The sequence below is a fragment of the Hippocampus comes genome, unplaced genomic scaffold, assembly GCF_001891065.2.
Source record: "Hippocampus comes isolate QL1 unplaced genomic scaffold, H_comes_QL1_v1.1 scaffold45, whole genome shotgun sequence".
Classification (NCBI taxonomy): domain Eukaryota; kingdom Metazoa; phylum Chordata; class Actinopteri; order Syngnathiformes; family Syngnathidae; genus Hippocampus; species Hippocampus comes.
Window position 1 is genome coordinate 896744 of NW_017805783.1, and position 18463 is coordinate 915206.

The following is an 18463-nucleotide window of genomic DNA, read 5'->3' on the forward strand; positions in this document are numbered from 1 at the left end:
TAACACTAAATACAAAATTAATAAATAAAATGTCTGGCCAAAAATGGCCACCAGTGTCCCACCATAAAAAAGGTCAGTTAAATCGAACAAAGCATGAGGGTTAGACGTGTTAAAAAAAATCCTAATAATTTATGGATGACGACGGTGCATAATTATTATGCGCCATATTATTAATATGGTGACATTTGGCGACTTTTGTACGTCAGTGTTTTTCTCCAGTGCCACATCCGGCAGCATAGGCGACGGATATGACGTATATACGCATTGTTGCGTCACGTAAACGGTTCGGCGCAAAATTCAAATACTCGGTCGTGAGAAAGCCCTTGTTGTTTTTCGACTTTTATAAACCTTCCCTGGATGTGACACATTTCATCATATTTTGAGCAAGTATAATACATTTTATGGTAAGGTTTACGTCGAGGTACATGCCCGTTAATCCGCCAGCTATATTTGAACTTTGCGTTCGTGTTTGCAATGCTAAGTATAAGCATTGTTATTATGCTAAGGCTGTTTACGTGTCTCCGAAGTCACGGTGCTCGCTAGATCACATTTTAAATGACAAGGTAATAGAATGGAAAACCACGACAAGGTAAATTGTCGTGGTTTTCCATTCTGCTGAGTTAAAATACCACGTTGGTACATCTAAGCGCAAAAATTGTGGCAACGGGTGAATATGATACCCTATATCATACGGAGCATGTACGTAGTAAACACAGTAAAAGCATGTTGTCTGTATTGCATTCAAAAGGAAAGATCGACCTTATGAATGCAATCACCTCTTTTTCTCATTCAATGAAAGCAGGTAAATGTGGAATGCCAGGATATGCATAGTATTGCAAAAAAATAATGGTACCACACAAATTGAGTTAGTAAATAGACGTATAATTTTTGGTAGCAACACACCAATAATGCACTCTAAGCATTAATGTAGACCTTATGAATATATTTATATTTGTAGAAGTTGCATCTTACTGGACACATGGTATTGTTGTGCTGTTAGAATAGTTTCTTTTTTGGATTCTACCTTTAGTCGAGATGAGTGCAGCCACCACACCTGTCTCCCGGGTACGACAAGGATGGACATCGTCTATGAAAAACAAGGGCCTATCACCAGCGGCCTGTAGCACACCTTTGCTTGCAGCCTTTCCCGGCAACGATGATGAGAAGGAGCGACGTCAGCGCAGACGGTCAAGAGTAATTGACCTTCAAACTGCTACGGATTCCTCTTTAAACGACTCCGCACCACACAGGTATATTGTTCCATGTAACAATTAGTGTGAAGTAATCTCCTTTCCTCTGGGCTCAGGGTGTTTTACACAAATCAAATGAGTTTTGTTCTTCTTTTCAGAAAACTTTGTTTTCTCCATGTATGCTTGCAATCTTTTAGATTCCAAAAACAGTCATGTTAGGTAAATTCACTGCTTCTCAATTATTTTCTGCAAGGAAGAAGAAAACATTTTGCATAGCCCAACTCACTGCCACGACTATAAATAGTAAAATTTGTGTAAAAAATTGAGTATACCTATTACATAATGCATAACATTGTGTCCTTTTTCACTGCACTTCATATGCTCGGTGAAAAATACTCCTTGCGCGCACGCTGACGATGAACCGCACTGCCACAACACTGTAGTGAATGTGCAATTACATTTATAGTATAGCCCAAAAAAATTTTCCGAAGGGTCACAGTCACATGCCCCCACCCACCAGGTTGCCCCGCCTCACTATACGAGAACAATTCAGGTAATTGAATACTGTACTCTAAATCACATGCGTCAAACTCAAGGCCGTCCACCAAATTTGCCTGCCACATCATTGTATGTGGCCTGTGAAAGCAAAACCTGTGCCTTAACCTCCATCATAATAATAATAATATATTTTATTTATAAGCACCTTTTAAAACACTCAAGTACACTTTACAATCAAGAACAAAAACAATAAAGTCACGGATAAAATTATAAATAATAATTCATTATAAGAGATTAATTTAAATTGAGTATGCGATTTTGAATACCGTATTTTCCACACTAAAAGGTGCACTGGATTATGAGGCGCACCTTCAATGAATGGCCTATTTTGTAATTTTTTTTCATATAATGCATGCACCGCATTATAAGACACAATCTACAATGCATCCACTAGATGGAGCTATGCTCAACAGAATGATGAGATGTTAGTAAAACTTATTTAATAAAGCAGCCACACAGTTCACTTAACCAACAGCAAGTTATAACATTGACTTGTTAACATTGAGCTCTCTTGCTGCTGCTCTATTTCCGTGTTCAACTGCGTAACTCGATGACCATAAGTTTGAACTCTGCGTTGTAAGCACGTCTCTGGCAAGGAGCCATTTTGGGGGTCGACATATTACCGTAATAACCATACACAAGGCGCATCGGATTTTAAGGCGAGCTCTGAGCTTTTAAGAAAATGGAAGGCTTTTAGGTGCGCCTTTTAGTGTGGAAAATACGGTCGGTGGGTTTTGAGATGGGATTTGAATGTGGAAAGAAAATCAATATTACGGATGTTGGGTGGAAGTGAGTTCCAGAGTTTGGGGGCAGAGCGGCTGAAAGCTCTGCACCCCATCGTGCTGAGACTGTCAGAGAGTACACAGAGGTGGAGGGAGGATGAGGACCTGAGGGAATGAGAAGGAACTGAAATTTGAAGAGGATCAGACAAATGAGGGCGGGCAGCAAGGTAATGTATGGCTTTAAATGTATAGAGAAGTATTTTGAAGTTGATTCTAAGTTTAACAAAGAGACAGTGGAGCTGTCGGAGGATGGGGGTGATGTGATGAAAGGAGGGGATTCTAGTGATGATCTGGGCTGAAGAATTTTGGACCAGTTGAAGTTTATGGAGGAATTTGTGATGGACACCGAAAATAAGTGAATTGCACTAATCAATACGGGAGGTGACGAGACTGTGGACAAGGATAGCAGTGGTGCGAGGGGTGAGAGAGGGACGGAGACGATTTATATTACGTAAGAGGAAATATGCGGACCGACTTATGTTATTGATGTGGGAGTGGAAAGATAGTGAGTTATCGAGGATGACACCCAGGCTCTTAACCTGAAGGGAAGGGGACACAGTGGAGTGATCCATTGTGAAGGAGAAACTGTCGGCTTTGTGTATGGTGGATTTGGTACAGATGAGGAGGAGTTCTGTTTTCTCGCTGTTAAGTTTGAGGAAGTTATGGGTAAACCAAGATTTGATTTCTGAGAGGCCGCATGAGAGGGAGTAAGGTGGGAGGGAGGCGTCGGGTTTACTGGAGAGGTAAAGCTGGGTGTCATCCGCAAAGCAGTGAAAGTGTATACCAAAATTCCGGAAAAGATTGCCTAGGGGGAGAAGGTAGATAATGAAGAGGAGGGGTCCCAGGACAGAGCTCTCTATGACCCCTGCTCAAATCTGTACCAAAATCTTTAATTGTCAGGTGTAATCAATAATAATGTGGAGATTTTGCAAAAAAAAAAAAAAATTGTAAACCTTTGTTAACAAACAATTATCTTTGACTTCTGATTTCACAACTAGTAATCGATCATTTTGTTGTGTATTATGTAATAATACAGTAAGACGATTAAGCATTCATTTGGTTTGACTGTCATAATGGCCCTGTAAGGGAAGCCCGAACTACAAAATGGCCTGCGACCAAAATTAGTTTGACACTCATGCTCTAAATTGTCTTTACGCGTGAATGTGAAGGGTTTGTCTTTATGCCGTGAAATTGGCTGGCGACCAGTTCACGGTGTACCTTGCCTCTTGCTCCAAGTCAGCTGGGATAGGTACCCCCTTTTGTGTTGCCCAATAATTATTTTAAGCATTTAACGTTACTGTCTTTTTCATGCTTTTATGATGCAACAAAGTAATGATAGAAAGGCCCAACTGTACTTTATATTTGTCTTATTTAGAGTCAACTGCACTTTGTGTTTTAATCAGAGTCCATTAGTTATTCTGGAGCATTAAAACTCTTTCGAACACCATGTTTTTGGTCTTGTTTAGATGATTGTTTGCTATCACATGAGTTGCACAGAAAGTGTAGACTGTTCACTAATTGAAGAGATCAAAACTGTGTCCAGTGCCGCAGGGACACCCGCTGCTGTGCCAAAGTTGTCCAATGCTCAAATCTCAGAACATTACTCCACCTGCATCAAACTCTCCACTGAGAATGTAAGTAGAGCATATTTTTGTGCAGACCTTAAAATATCCGAATTACAGAGAAATCACCGAGCATTCATGTTATGATCACTAATGCACAGTTTGTCTCTTTTTGATAGAAAATTACGACGAAAAATGCCTTTGGTTTACATCTTATTGATTACATGGCTGATATTCTTAAACAGAAAGATTCGGAGCTTACAAACTTCAAGGTACAGTATGTTGGAGGTTTGGCATCTTGTTCTTGCGGCTGTGTGTTCAGAGAAGGCCCTGATCATTAATGTATACAGTGGTGTCTTATCTATTACTGAAGTACACCTAAGAATTTAGTTACATCTCCTACAAAAGTATCACAACACTGTACTGCTGTATACTCAACTATATCTCGAGAGTTTCTATACAAACCTTCCTGGTACAGGTAGGCAAAACATATGATGGCTCATAATGAAATTTATAACTGTTTGGTCCATGATTCCTGGAAGCTTGATGGTCAAAAATCAAATCGCCTGATTTATATTAAAAAACGAATAAATAACAACATGTCTGTTTACCTGTGTGTAATGCCTCAACATTGATGAGGTTCTCTTATTTACGGACCTTAAGTGCTGGAGAGGGCCGCAATTTTCCATCAGTGCTACTTTAGGGTCACGTAAGACCTCACACTTCCTAAACAGGATTATGACAAAATTATGGACAAAAATGTGTAAAATGTGTGCGCTTAATATATTTCATTTTTCCTAATACATTTCTCACTGCATGTGTAAAAGCTCCACTATCCTGAACCAACAACAAAAAGTTTGAAACAAACAACAAAAGTAACCACACACAGTGGTTTTCTTTCTTTCTTGCATTTCCATTATTTGGGGTATTGTACAGTTTTTCTGAGACACCCCCAATAATTGGTTTGTTAAAATAACAAACTAACTACATAAATTTTTTTTTTTTTTTTTTTTTTTTCTCCATTTACAGGTGGCAGCTGGTACACTGGATGCCAGTACCAAGATCTATGCTGTCCGGGTGGATGCGGTTCATGCTGATGCTTACAGAGTACTTGGTGGCCTGGGGGCTGAAACCAAACCCGGAGAAGGTCAGAGCCTCATTGCTGTGATTGCAAGCATTGTGAATTGTTTTGAAATAACTACCCGCATAACTATCTGCTTGTGATTTCCTTCATATTTTAAAATGGAAAACTTCTGACTGGTCTATGTGTGCAACTCTAGACAACGGATTAAAAGAGGAAGAACAAAATGAAGCTGCTGAGGTCACTACCAAGCAACCAAAGAAGAAGAGACCCCCGAAGAAGACTGTGGAGCAGAACCTGAACAACTTAAATAGTGCTGAGTCCGAGAGGAAATGTGAGGTACTGTCATTTCTACTGAATTTGCCAGCATTTTAAAGTGGCCTTCATAATTGGAGATTTACCTTGACTCGTGCATGTATTTATTAAGTCTGTTTATTTTGAGTTACTATTGCTGCAGAAAAACCCACATACACAACAAAGACTGCTGTTGTAGCATAAAATGTTTGCTGTTAAAGCACAGTTGTAGAACAATGTTGTTTGAATTCTTGTTCATTTATTGCTGACTTTATGAATGTCAATGACTGTTAGCAAGTCCTAAATAAAAAAAACAGCACTTTTCACATCCTTTTGCTTTTAAATGAAAAAAAATAATAATTTTCACAGAACCACTCATGATAATATTGTTATAGAGATATGGCACAGCTGTATTATGAGGGACAGGACTTTACTTTTCCCTCTAGGAAAAGAAATTTTAATTTTCAGTTCAGACAAGCTGTTTGCATAGCAATATCAATGATTTATTTCATTACAAGTACCGGTAAGTTGAGATCAAGATGCAAGATGTTACAGCGAGAAACCGAAAGGAAGGGAAACTCAGTGTATCAAGTGAGTTGGTTGGAAAATCAGGTACCGGAATATTTGTAAGACCACATTAAATAGTTAATGCTCCAAAATTGCTGCTTGTCTGAATTCTCATAATCATTTCCTTTCACAAATAAACTAACCCTGTAGTGCTTTCTGCAACACTTAATTGACTTTTTTTGTTAGCTCGACAAGTTGTAATCTGGTTCTGTTTTTCAAACAAGACGTATGTTTTGTCGCAACGCAATCTAAGATGAGAGGAACTATTGTCCGCTTCCTTGATTGTTTCACACTTCTTTCAGTCATAAATCACTTGTGTTTTTTAAATCGCCCTTGTTTTTTCTGTGCATCATAATCGTTAACTTTCTTTGGCCTGGCTGTTGTTATCCGTCCAGGTCGACCCCATGTTTCATCGCATGGCATCATCCTTTGATGAGAGTAGCACAGCCGGGGTCTTCCTGTCTGTTCTCTTCAGTGAAAACAGTCGCTGTGAGCTGCTCTTTCCATCCTACATGACCCTTCTGCAGTCTACAACCTCCTACTCTCCCCCACCTGCTATGGCTGTCCCGACATCCCCATTCATGGGTAAGAAAGAAGAAAAAAGTCCTAATTAGTATCCTAAGTACCGTATTGGCCCGAATATAAGACGTTTTTTTTTGCATTGAAATAAGAAGTGGGGTCGTCTTATATTCGGGGTCTAGACGTTATACCCATTCACGACGCTAGATGGCGCCAGATACCATTGAAGCGAATGCTGAACTTGACTCCCCAGGCCAAAGCGAACCCCTGTCACGAAGAATAAAAATAAAAATAGCGGTAGCACGAAGAAGAAAAATAAAAAATAGTGGTAAGAAAGAAAAGAGAAGAAAATAATAGAAGAGATAACAGAAAATGGAGAAACGTAGCGACAATCTGGAGAAAAGTGGGTCGAAGATCGGCAGGTTAACCGGCAGCTGAGGAGAAGTTATGATCTAATTTACATTTCAAAAACCAGAAGCCATTCATTGACGAATGTGATTGCACTTTAGTTTACATATTTAAATGTTCAGATATTAAGATTTGAATGAGGCAAAATAACATGTTTTTTTCTCTCAAATATATTGTTGTACAGACGCTCCCCGACTTACGAACATCCGAGTTACGAACAATAGTACATACGAACATTTTTACAGGTATGTCGAAAAAGAAAAGAAAAAGTTAGATTTTGTATTGCGCGCCTTTTTCCGAGTACAGTACAGGTGTAGTGCTTCTTTCCGCCGCTAATACCGACGTGAGGCGCTGTGAGAGCTCGCCCAGCATCCACCCTGAATCCGGCTTTCTCTGCCCAGTTGTTAAATATCTCGTGCATCCATTATTCAATATGGTTGGTGAAAAGCGAAAGGCTTCTAGTGAGAGTGGAAGTGTAAAGAAGAGGCAAGCCATTTAATTTCAAATGAAAGTGGCAATAATAAAGAAGCTCGATGCGGGTGAGAAAATGGTGAGCGTTGCACGTGCATACAACATGAATCGTTCGACCATCGGTACCATTTATAAACAGAAAGATCGCATAATGGAACACGTGAAAGGTGCAGTGCCGATGCAATCGACGATCATTAGCAAGTAAACATACTTATATAAGCCTTAAACATACATTCCATACAAAATATAGCACTGAAGCAACTTACGAAAGAATTCACCTTACGAACGATCGTTCGGAACGTATCTCGTTCGTAAGCTGGGGAGCGTCTGTAATCATTTGTTTCAGATGTACTGTAATTATTTTCTGTATAAAAATTAATTTGGTGTTCAAAAAGTCTTTTTTCAAACTTGAGTCTTGAAAAAGAGGGGGTCGTCTTATATTCGGGCCAATACGGAGTCCTAACTAGTATCCTAAGTATGTCTTTGTTGTTCATGTATGTATTTGCTGCGTTTAAAATGTTGGGCACCATATGGTTCAAACTGTGTCTTTGATGCTATTCTGACAGCTGGGCTGCAGCGGTGTCAGGAGAAAAGTGACATCTGCCCCTCTCTGCAGGACTTCTCCTTCACAAGGTGGAACCCTGAACAGGTCTGAGAGTATTTTGCTTGGATATAAGTAAACATTGTCTATCAGACTAGTCTATTGTAGTTGTAGTTTGCAATCAAGTTAAAGTGCACTGCTCACTACAATCACAATAATAAATGTGGTTGACATCAAAGAATTATTCTGTTACCTGTCATCATTTGTCAATGTATTCTGCAATTCCCATTAGTTCTCGCTGCCACTAGCTGCCATCTTCAATGCACGAGCCGCTAAAAACAATTTGATAGCAGACCAGACTTTTAGACCTGGTGAAAGCAGGTAGCAATGCTCAGACAGTGGTCAAGTTAATAATTTTATTTCGTCCTTATCAGATTTGCTGAAAACAAATGAGAGAACTATCTGATCGCTTTTGGGGGGAAAGTTTACACATCAAACCTGCAGATTTGATTCAAGCGTCACTGGCATTTGTCCCCTTTCAGACAATGAACCAACTTTTGGAGAAAATGAAGCAAGGTGAACACGTTTTTGACATCAATGCTGAGCCTGAACCCGAAGCTGATGAAGAGGACTATCCCGAATTTGATGGAGACTACGAGGAGGATTTGGGTGACTGTGAGGAGGGGCTAAAGGAACATAAATACGGTTGTGAGGCCTCGGTTTCTAAAACAGGACGGTGAGAACGACAAGCCGGCACTTTTGTCTTCTACTCAATGTAATATTGATGCTTTGCAGAATTCTGTAAACGTTACCAGTTGTAAGGAGATAATTTCACCAGAAACATTTCTTCTATTTAAAAAATTCTCATGCACTTTCTCTGGTCTTCCAGTGATGTGATACCAATTGGAGAGGGAGATATCGCCACTATGTGTCTGCAGCTGTCCACTCAGCCCAGGGAATATTCGTATTTTAGCCCAAGGACAATGGCCACGTGGGCTGGACCAGGCTACTGGCAGTTCAAGCCAAAACACAAGTGTAAGTAATTTGAAATGAGGGGAAACGGAATTGTCCCCATAATCTTACAGTTATGGAACCAGACATGGCCCAAATTTGTTGTTACTGGTAGCTTGCAACTATATATGAATGCAAACATCACACCAAGCGCGGATAAACAATGAGATAAATAATATAAGACAATCTTATTTTTGCGTGCTTATCAAGCTTTTATGATGAAGCAATTTCATAATTTCCATTATCATAGCTCTCATTATTACATTAGTTTGTTATTTTTATGGATGAGATGATCACAGCACAGAATAACTACTTTTTTATTCTTTCCATCAGTGGACCACTTGCCTGATAAGGAGACACGGAAAAAGAAGCCCAAAAAGGCCTTTGAAATAGACTTCAACACCGACGTCAACTTTGATACCTACTTCCGCACCACAAGAGTAACTGTTTTCTTTATGCAGTATCTTCATGACAAATGTTTGCTCTCAAAAGTCCATTATCACTTATAAGTTTAATCTTAAAATGTGAGCTACATTGATGAGGTATATAATTGTAAAATAAAAATAATAATCATCATAATAATAGATGAACCCTATGGAATTGCCTAGATTGTTGCATACATTTGTCACTCAAAAGACAAACAGTTTTCTTCAACTAATACCGCACAAATAATTATGTTTTTACTGAACACAACATGAAAACGTCACAGGGCAGGGTGGAAAAGTATGCACACCTTTGGAATTATTAACTGGTTAGTAACACCTCAACCAAACTTTAGTTGCAATCACATGCACAACAGTCAGTCACCCCTCCACTGTTAAGATTCCACTGCCAGGCATATTGTTTTATGTTCTCCTGCAAAATGTCTTGATAAACTTGGGATTCGGTTTTTCTCTCGATGATGGCAATGCACCCAGGCCCTGAGGTACAAAATAAACCCCAAACCATGATGCCGCCTCCACCATACTTTAACAGTTAAGATTGAAGATTAGATTGTGGTGTACTGTGGCATGACAATTTTCCAAGTGGATCTTTAAATAAAAATAACTCATGCAACTTGAATTGCAAGCAAGTTAATATATCCAAATTTGGCCGTGTATCTGTGCATCCGGCTTTTGCAACACATTACTCATCATCGCAAATAATGTAGGTTTTGTTGTAACGACAGTATGTGTGAAGTGAATCTTCCCTTTGTAGGCTGCCACCACAATCAGCAAGTCTGCGCTCAGTTCCTGCAACAAGAAAACAACTCTCCCAGCAGACTTCCAGTTTACACCAGAGACTCTCTCCCAACTCACTCTTAAACCCTCCATATCGGTGAGACCATACTGGCTGTGCTAGCCAACAGAGATATCTTATTTATAGCCAATAAGTACAAGTGAAGTGTGTGTGTGTGTGTGTGTGTGTGTGTGTGTGTGTGTGTGTGTGTGTGTGTGTGTGTGTGTGTGTGTGTGTGTGTGTGTGTGTGTGTGTTCGCTGAGTGGATTTAAAAAAAAATTCTTGGTTGGATTTCTTCAGGTTAACTCCTCCGGTATACTTCCCGTTTGACTCTGGAATCCCATTGCAAAACATAGTAGTCTTTTCAAATCAAGTCAAGTCCACTTTATTGTCAAATATGCTCTACGTGCAACATACAGCACAGATGAAATTTCTTTCCTCTTAACCCCAGGAGAGAGAGGAACCGCTGCGGTTACCCGCGTCGCCATCAAAGAACAGTTAACATAAAATAAGAAAATACAGTACAGTAATAGAACACAACACACAAGAGTCATGCAATCCCAACCCCTTTGTCTGCATCCACTTTGTTGTTTGAAGCAGTTTTAGATGAAAGAGGAGAGAATCAAAGTGTCCTTTCACCAGTGGATCAGAGACGTCATGCTGAAAAAGTGTACGTCTGCTACAAGCTAAGTTTGAAAGCAAACAAGAAGCTGTAACGTCCAATGACAAAAAAAGAGCTTGACTCACATCTCCAGTCACATGTAAATCTGCTTCAATTCCAAGCGGCGACTCTCAGTTCCACATACGCATCTGCGCTGTTGCTCCTTTCTTTTCATCGTCGGCTCCACAATCTTTCCATCCATCCAGCTGCAGACTGTCCAACAGCACTAACATTTCCGCTGAACAAAACGGGGCTGTGAAAAATGCTGCCCATTACATGTGCAAAAAACACAGGCGCCTCGGGGCTGTCCAGCAACAACAGTCAAATGGCGCCGACATTCCTCCCAATCAAAATCAGTGCTGGTACACGTGTGCTGCCGAAAAGGCGCAACCACCAAGCAGAGATTCTTCTTCTTTGACGAATGTCGTAGCCAAAAAACGCTGAAAACAATCCACATCAGGTCCACACGACATAACAACAACACCATGTGACAAAACAAAACACAAAAACAACACAAAACAACAAAAAAGCAAGGCTCTTGAAGAGCACTTGCTGACGGCTGCCTACTTGGGCGCCATCTTGGAGAAAAAGAATTTGCCGGATTTAATAGCATTTTTTTTTTTATTTTGAACATTATTCAGCCTTTTTCCACCCATTTCTGTGATTGATTTTAATTATTGGTAGCAGCTCAAAATAATATATTGAGTGTTTTTTTTTTTTTTTTTTTTTTTTAATAGTTATGTCAAGAAGCGCAGAAGAGATTGTCTGGAGAGCTTGGAGAAGGCATTGGCGACTATGACTACAACAATCCCAACGATACAGCCAACTTTTGTCCAGGTCTTCAGGTATGAAGTCCCATTTCGATTTTTCTTCTCTAAAAAGTACCGTGAAGTTCAGATTGAAAGCAACAACTTTTTTTTCCCCTCACCTTTAACCCTGCAGGTTTTCACGCTTCCATGAGCATCACGCATTAGCACTAGCCTATTTTTAGCTTCTCTTAGCCACATCAAAACTGTGTTTTCTGTTCATGATGTTTCAGATGACCTCCATGTTGAAGATTAAACATTGATTTGATTTAAAACAATATTTTTAAATTAAATCTGCAGTCATTGAAGCATTCAAATTAGTATTTTGCTCTGCTGTGCTCAAGCGCACACGTGAGACATTTTTCGTGCACATTTTGTGGCGTCACTAGCGGTTTCCTCGCTTCCATTTTACGTCATGTCTAAAACGTGAATTTTTTTGTACATATTTTGTTGTGGCTCTAGCAGCTTATTTGCTTTTATTTTACTTTATTTTATTTAGACTGTCTTTGTTATTAATTTTGTTGTTGTATCTTATGTACAGGTTCGTTCAATCAACTGAATGTCATGGTCATACAAGAAATGTGACCTTGTGCAGTGATATGTAAATACTTCATGTTAGGGTCGTCGACGGTTGTCTTCCTACAACAAAAGAACCATAGTGTTCACAGTCTTTACCCATCATCCTCTTCAGGCTGCTGACAGTGACGATGAAGTGGAAGGGTTTCCCGACTCTGACGATACACAACCTTCAGGAGAGAGTTTTCCATTGCCCTCACAAGAAGGGATCTCGACTTATGGCGATGAAGATCTTGTACCTGAACCACAGAGAGTAGGTTGTTTTCAAGCATTTTCTCACAATAGCCCTTACCAATTTCGTGTTGACCTAAGGTTTCACTTTACAGAGGTGAAATGGTCTGAAATGTTTATATCAGGATCATATTAACCAAAATAAACAAGCTGTCACAGAGCAAACCCCCAAAGATACAGTAGCGCCCTACAGAGTTCATTCATTTATTTTGACTTACTAGCACAGATGTACAAGTATGGTGGCAGTGAACACTTTGCAATAGCAATACAGTAAGCAGCAGTGTGTCAAATAGTGAACAATACGGTGCATTAAAAAATGCACTATTATGTAGTGCTATTTTTCCTCATTGGAATAAATTAGAAGACACACATTACAAAATTCTTTGAGGGTTGTTTCGGACAACTTTAGACAAGAATGAAGGATGCACCAGTATCACTTTCTATTAGACCAGTTACAAGTGTAAATACTTTACAGCAGCTGCCGATTCCATGTACCTTTACTTGATAAGGCTTCTTGCAATTGTGATGAAAATGTTTTCATTTTAATCAAAAAATGTTCCAAAACACAAACCTTTCTTGAACATTAGTTTTCACTCAAATACAACACTTTTTTGAAGAACAACTTTGTCATTTAGGACATTTTAACACCCAGCTGTATGTTTTCCCCAACAGTCTTACCACAGTTCTCTTAAATGTATCCTCTAACACGAGACATTTGAGTTACATGTCTCAGTCGCAACACTAGGGGCATTATGTGAAATGAGAACATCAGAGATGAAGAACACAACACACCAGATTTAATATACAAGTCACAATGATGTGTGAGGCCTCCATCACCAGTGACAAACCTTAAAGTGCTGTGATAAACAGTGTTTAAAGACTGAAGGCATTTCAGCAAAGCACTCATAAACAGTACATCTCCACAGTAAATAAGTGGCAGAAATATTGCAGACACAAGCAATTTACGGGCTCTAACTGAAAAACAATATTTGTTGTGATACTAAAACCCAACTTCCACCCAGAGCCTGTAACTTAATCAGCGATGTGTGCTTTAAAAGAAAGCTCACGTTGCAGAAGGAAACCCATAGACTAGCTCTATTGATCTTCCTTGTTAAGTTAGAAGTGTCGGTATATTTTGTTGTTGCTTATTTGCATCCAATTTTTATACATATGGTGTGTATGTGTGTTCAAACCTCAAATCTGAATGGACACAAAAAAAAATTAAATAACCCACAAACGACTGGAAACTGCGTGGCCAAGACTCAAGCTATGACGTGAAAACAAGGCTGTTGGAAATGAATCATTCCATTTAGTTGTAAAATAAATGTTTGGGATATCGGGATACTGTAATGTATTGATGTACCTGTAAAGATGCATGAATCAGTCTAAGACAAATCATCAACTAGTCACATTTTGTTTATTTCGCCAAGATCATAGGTGCAACTGCTTACAGATTGTAACTGTAGGTGAAAACACAATAATGTTGTAACTCGCACACAGAATGTTAATAAATTGTTTTACATCTTTTTGAAGGTCAACAAGATCGAGATCAACTATGCTAAGACAGCCAAGAAAATGGACATGAAGAGACTCAAGAGCAGCATGTGGACTCTTCTAAGTGAAAGCCCAGAAAACCCCAGCAAGGTAAATTATCCTGATATATTGCCCATTTTTTCTTTTATTCATTCATCATTGCGTGCAACTTTTGGATTTTCAGCTTGACCGTTTACCATTGTGCGTGTATATTCAATTGGTTATGTTCGACTAATTTTCATTGTAGGACGTGGAGGTTACAGAGAAACCTGAGGTTTGTGAGGAAAAAGTCTTCAGCCAGACCACAAAGACCTTGCTTCAAAGGTAACATAACAGACCTATGACACAGCTGACCTGCTTTGAGAAAGGAAAAACACCGACTGACTAGCAGTTCACAAATTACTCAGTCTGTATTAGTCTTTAGTTGAGTGATGACATGGATTAATCTGAAATTGTTTGCACAAGGCACAGTGGGCGACTGGTGAGCACATGCGCTTCACAGTGCAGAGGTGCAGGGTTTGATTCTGGCTTTGGCCTTCCTGTGTGGAGTTTGCATGTTCTCCCCATGCCTGCGTGAGTTTTCTCCGGGCACTCCGATTTCCTCCCACATTCCAAAAACATGCATGGCAGGTTAATGGAACACTCTAAATTGTCTCTAGGTGTGACTGTGAGTGCGAATGATTGTTGGTTTATATTTCCTGTGATTGGCTGTCAAACAGTTGAGGGTGTAACCCGCCTACTGCCCAAATTCGGCTGGGATAGGCTCTAGTACGCCCACAACCCTCGTGAGGAATAGCAGATGAGAAAATGGATGGATGCAGGGTTTGTTTTTGGCTCCGGCCTTCTTGTGTGGAGTTGGCATGTTCTCCCCGTGCCTGCCTGGGTTTTCTCTGGGTACTCCGGTTTCCTCCCACATTCCAAAAACATGCGTGGCAGGTTAATGGAACACTCAAAATTGTCCCTAGGTGTGAGTGCGAGCGTGGATGGTTATTCGTTTGTGTGTGCCCTGCGATTGGTTGGCAACCAGTTCAGAGTGTCCCCCGCCTACTGCCCGAAGACAGCTGGGATAGGCTCCAGCACGCCCGCAACCCCTGTGAGCATAAGCGGATTAGAATTGGAAAATGGTTGGCTGGATGGATGGATGGTTTGCACAGCGGTAAAAAAAAAAGAATAGGCACATTACTGTCAACAATCTGCCTTCATGTAATTTAAATCAGCACCATTTAAATGTATTACTAAAGACTGAAACTCTCTGCTGGTCTAGACTACCCACCACAATGGCTCAGAACCTGTCAATACCTTTGGCATTTGTTGCTCTGCTCCATCTTGCAAATGAAAAGGTGAGTATGACCTTGTGATGACTTGTTTTACTGATATGCCCTAAATTTTCCATCATTCCTGAGATTTTTTTTCCTGCATTTTGAGGGCATTCGTCCGTGTTGTTGCATTAGAGACATATAGATCCTGTTTCTCGCGTGGGATTTTCTTCAGAATAATAATTGTCACATGACATTTGACCTGTTGCATTTGAGTTATTAACACGGGCTATATACACAACAATGGTCTGAACAATGCACAGCAATGCGCTCATCTTCAGAAAGTTTCAACCGTTTTCACGTTTTGAAGTACAGTATTTCCAGATAGTCATTAAATATGACCCACTTAAGATGGACAGCAGGGATGCAATTGCCCCAAAATTTGGCGTGATGTACATGACTGAAGGTTGGGCATTTTTTTTTTTTTTTTCCCTTCTGCCTGTGGTAACGCCTCGAATTAGCCGAGACAGTGATTTTAGGTCTGTTCATTTTTGTAAAATATTAGTACGCATAGTACAACTGTGTACACTATATCAGCCTCACAGATGTCTGTACTGGTCCTGTTATTGCTGGTTCCTGCTCCGTTCTTTTCCTTCTCCCCCAATAAAACCACCACATCTTTCTCCCCATCCCCCTCACTGCCACCACCATGTCTGGAGTCACCCAGTCCCTCACTAACCATTCTGCTACTGACCTTCCATGGTTTGTCTTTCGGAAGAAAGAAAATAGGGAGGCTATATCAAGACGAAAGACAGCACATTAGACGAAGTCAGCTCGCAGAGGAGTAAAGGGGAGGGTTGGTGGGGAGCAGAGCAAAAAGCGTCCGACTTTGCCGAGAGCCAGAGCTTAATATTATAGTTATTTGGCCTGGAATGGACAGGCTGTTTAGGATTTGTCCCCAACTTCCCAAGTACCACCAATGCCCCCGTTCTAGTATGGCAAACATATTGATGTTTTTCTGTATGTTCCGTTTTTGCAGAATTTGGAGCTGGTGAAGGTTGATGACATGTCAGACATCATCATCAGGCAAGGCCGTTGAGGAGAAAAGTATTGGCGTATCAAATGTTTTATGTCGAGTTATGTTTTTCTATTTTGTACCACACCCCCATTTATTGTGTATATGTCGTGTCTCTCAGATGGCTTCCATAGATTTCAGAGAAATGTAATCAGATCGGATGGCATGTCGCAATTTGTAAAAGTGGTCTCTGTTTTTATTGTTTTTGTGATATTGTTGAGCAATATCTATTTGCTCATTTTTATTTTATTTGCCCATTTGACATTGCTGCTCTGATTTAAAATATAATAAATCAGAACTCACTCAACAGTAATTCTGGAGTCGTTTTTTTTTTCCACATAATATACTTACTCAAGTCATCATTTGGAGAAATACTTTTTACTTTGACTTGAGTCATATTCTCCTAAAGTATGTAGTAAGACTCTTACATCAAGGCAGGGACAGCACCAACTTGTGTAGGCCTACCTGTAAAAATAACTAAAATTGCAAGCAGACATAGAATGTCTCAACTCTCATGTAGATGCCTTATTTTAGTAAAAGAGCCCTTTTAAAATGTCCAAAATCAATCTTTCAAAAGTCTGAACAAATGTTAATATGGTAAGTGGAATTTTATTATCGTTAGTAGACTCCCGCATACTTGCGATTCGGTACCAGCAGATTCACCTGTATGTGGATTTATTTATTGCAAACTTTAGGGGATGAGTTTAGGGGTTTAAAACAGTTTGTTTTTAGTGTTGTTTTTCTCTCAAATCCTTTTCAATTGCCGCCCATTGTTATGTGAAATCTCAAAATAAATTTAACGTTCTTAAGAAGATAATTAACAACAAACAGATGACTTGGAACATCCCATAATGATGATAGCAGAAGCGATGAAACAATGATTTGGTTTTAGTCGGGACTCAAGACAAGCAGATGCACTACTGTATCTACTGTAGCAACTTTGGACAACATGGGACATTGAGAACATTGGTCTTAAAAAAAGCAAATGGATTGAAAAATTTTACAATTTAACATGCATTAAGCTGCAGGAACCCTGTATAGGGGACATATGGATTTTTTTGCCCTCCTAATCCATTGGAGGCAAATAATTTGAACCATTACAAATTCTGGAGTCCCAACCCTCAAGTGTGAAATTCTACATCCAAGTACGGTATTTGATTTGTGTGTGTCTATTTTCAAAAACGCATCTTTGAGCAAGCAATTGTGATTTTTGCCATGTTGTGAGTAACAGTGGGGCTAACTTACGTGATCTCACACCACATTGTTGTTGCACTTGTTTATTCCTACTTTTAGCTTCTATTTAACATTTCTTGCATTGCAGAGCAGCCTGCTGCAGTCACTACAGGAAATTATCAATAGTGACGAGGTCCACCAGTAACTTCTTAAATAGGTGGAACCGGTTTGTCTGGGCAGGTGCTGTTAGCTGGGTGGAACGTGGAATGACGTCAGTTTGTACAGTTACACTAACTGCTGTAATGAATGTCAGACATTCAATGAAAAAAAAGTAGTGAGAGACCGCAGAATTTGGTGTTGTATCATTTTTCAATCTGAATCAAATTCGCAACAGGGTCAAAATGTTTACCCCTTGGCAAAGTACACCACAGGAGCCATGTATGGGCCGCTGTTTTTTTTGTTTTGTTTTGTTTTGTTGCCCATCTTGTAATATTTGTTGCATTAATTTAACATTTTCAGAGATGAAAGTCCTCCGGATTTTCCCGGAATTCCGGGTTTTTCAAATTTGTATGAAAATTTCTCCGGAGAATTGAGGAAAATTTGCATAATCCGGCTATTTGTTGACAACACTGAACGAAGACGCGTTTGAGTTCGTTGTATTGCTTTCACGAGCGTAGCCATATTGAGGCACTAACACTAGTAACAGTAAAGAGATTTTTGTTTGTGTAATAACGACAGAAGGCATGATGGCGTTTGACTAATGGTTTAGTAGAACGAATGGCAACTCGCAACAACAGTCGCAAGCGTCATTTTGCCTCTTGGGTTATACCATCTCAACTAGAACGTGGGGGGTAGTCCCCAAACAATTTTCGTCTCTTTATAAACACACCTGCTAAACCCCAGTGGAACGAATAAAAGACGCCGTCAACAAGACAGTTGTCGTAAAATAT

General features: G+C 39.8%; 1 protein-coding gene across 1 annotated transcript; it reads left to right on the plus strand.

Annotated features, from left to right (window-relative positions):
• The first annotated feature begins 252 nt into the window (after positions 1-252).
• ncaph (non-SMC condensin I complex, subunit H) lies at positions 253-16511 on the plus strand. The gene is made up of 18 exons (XM_019885255.1): positions 253-404; positions 1031-1250; positions 4074-4164; positions 4272-4364; positions 5122-5239; positions 5373-5512; positions 6430-6619; positions 7999-8081; positions 8516-8709; positions 8863-9008; positions 9318-9424; positions 10182-10301; positions 11601-11708; positions 12361-12498; positions 14010-14120; positions 14257-14333; positions 15274-15349; positions 16305-16511. Exons 2-18 carry the CDS (start codon positions 1036-1038, stop codon positions 16362-16364), a joined length of 2067 nt encoding a protein of 688 aa, XP_019740814.1. The 5' UTR covers positions 253-404; positions 1031-1035; the 3' UTR covers positions 16365-16511.
• The last annotated feature ends 1952 nt before the right edge of the window (positions 16512-18463 follow it).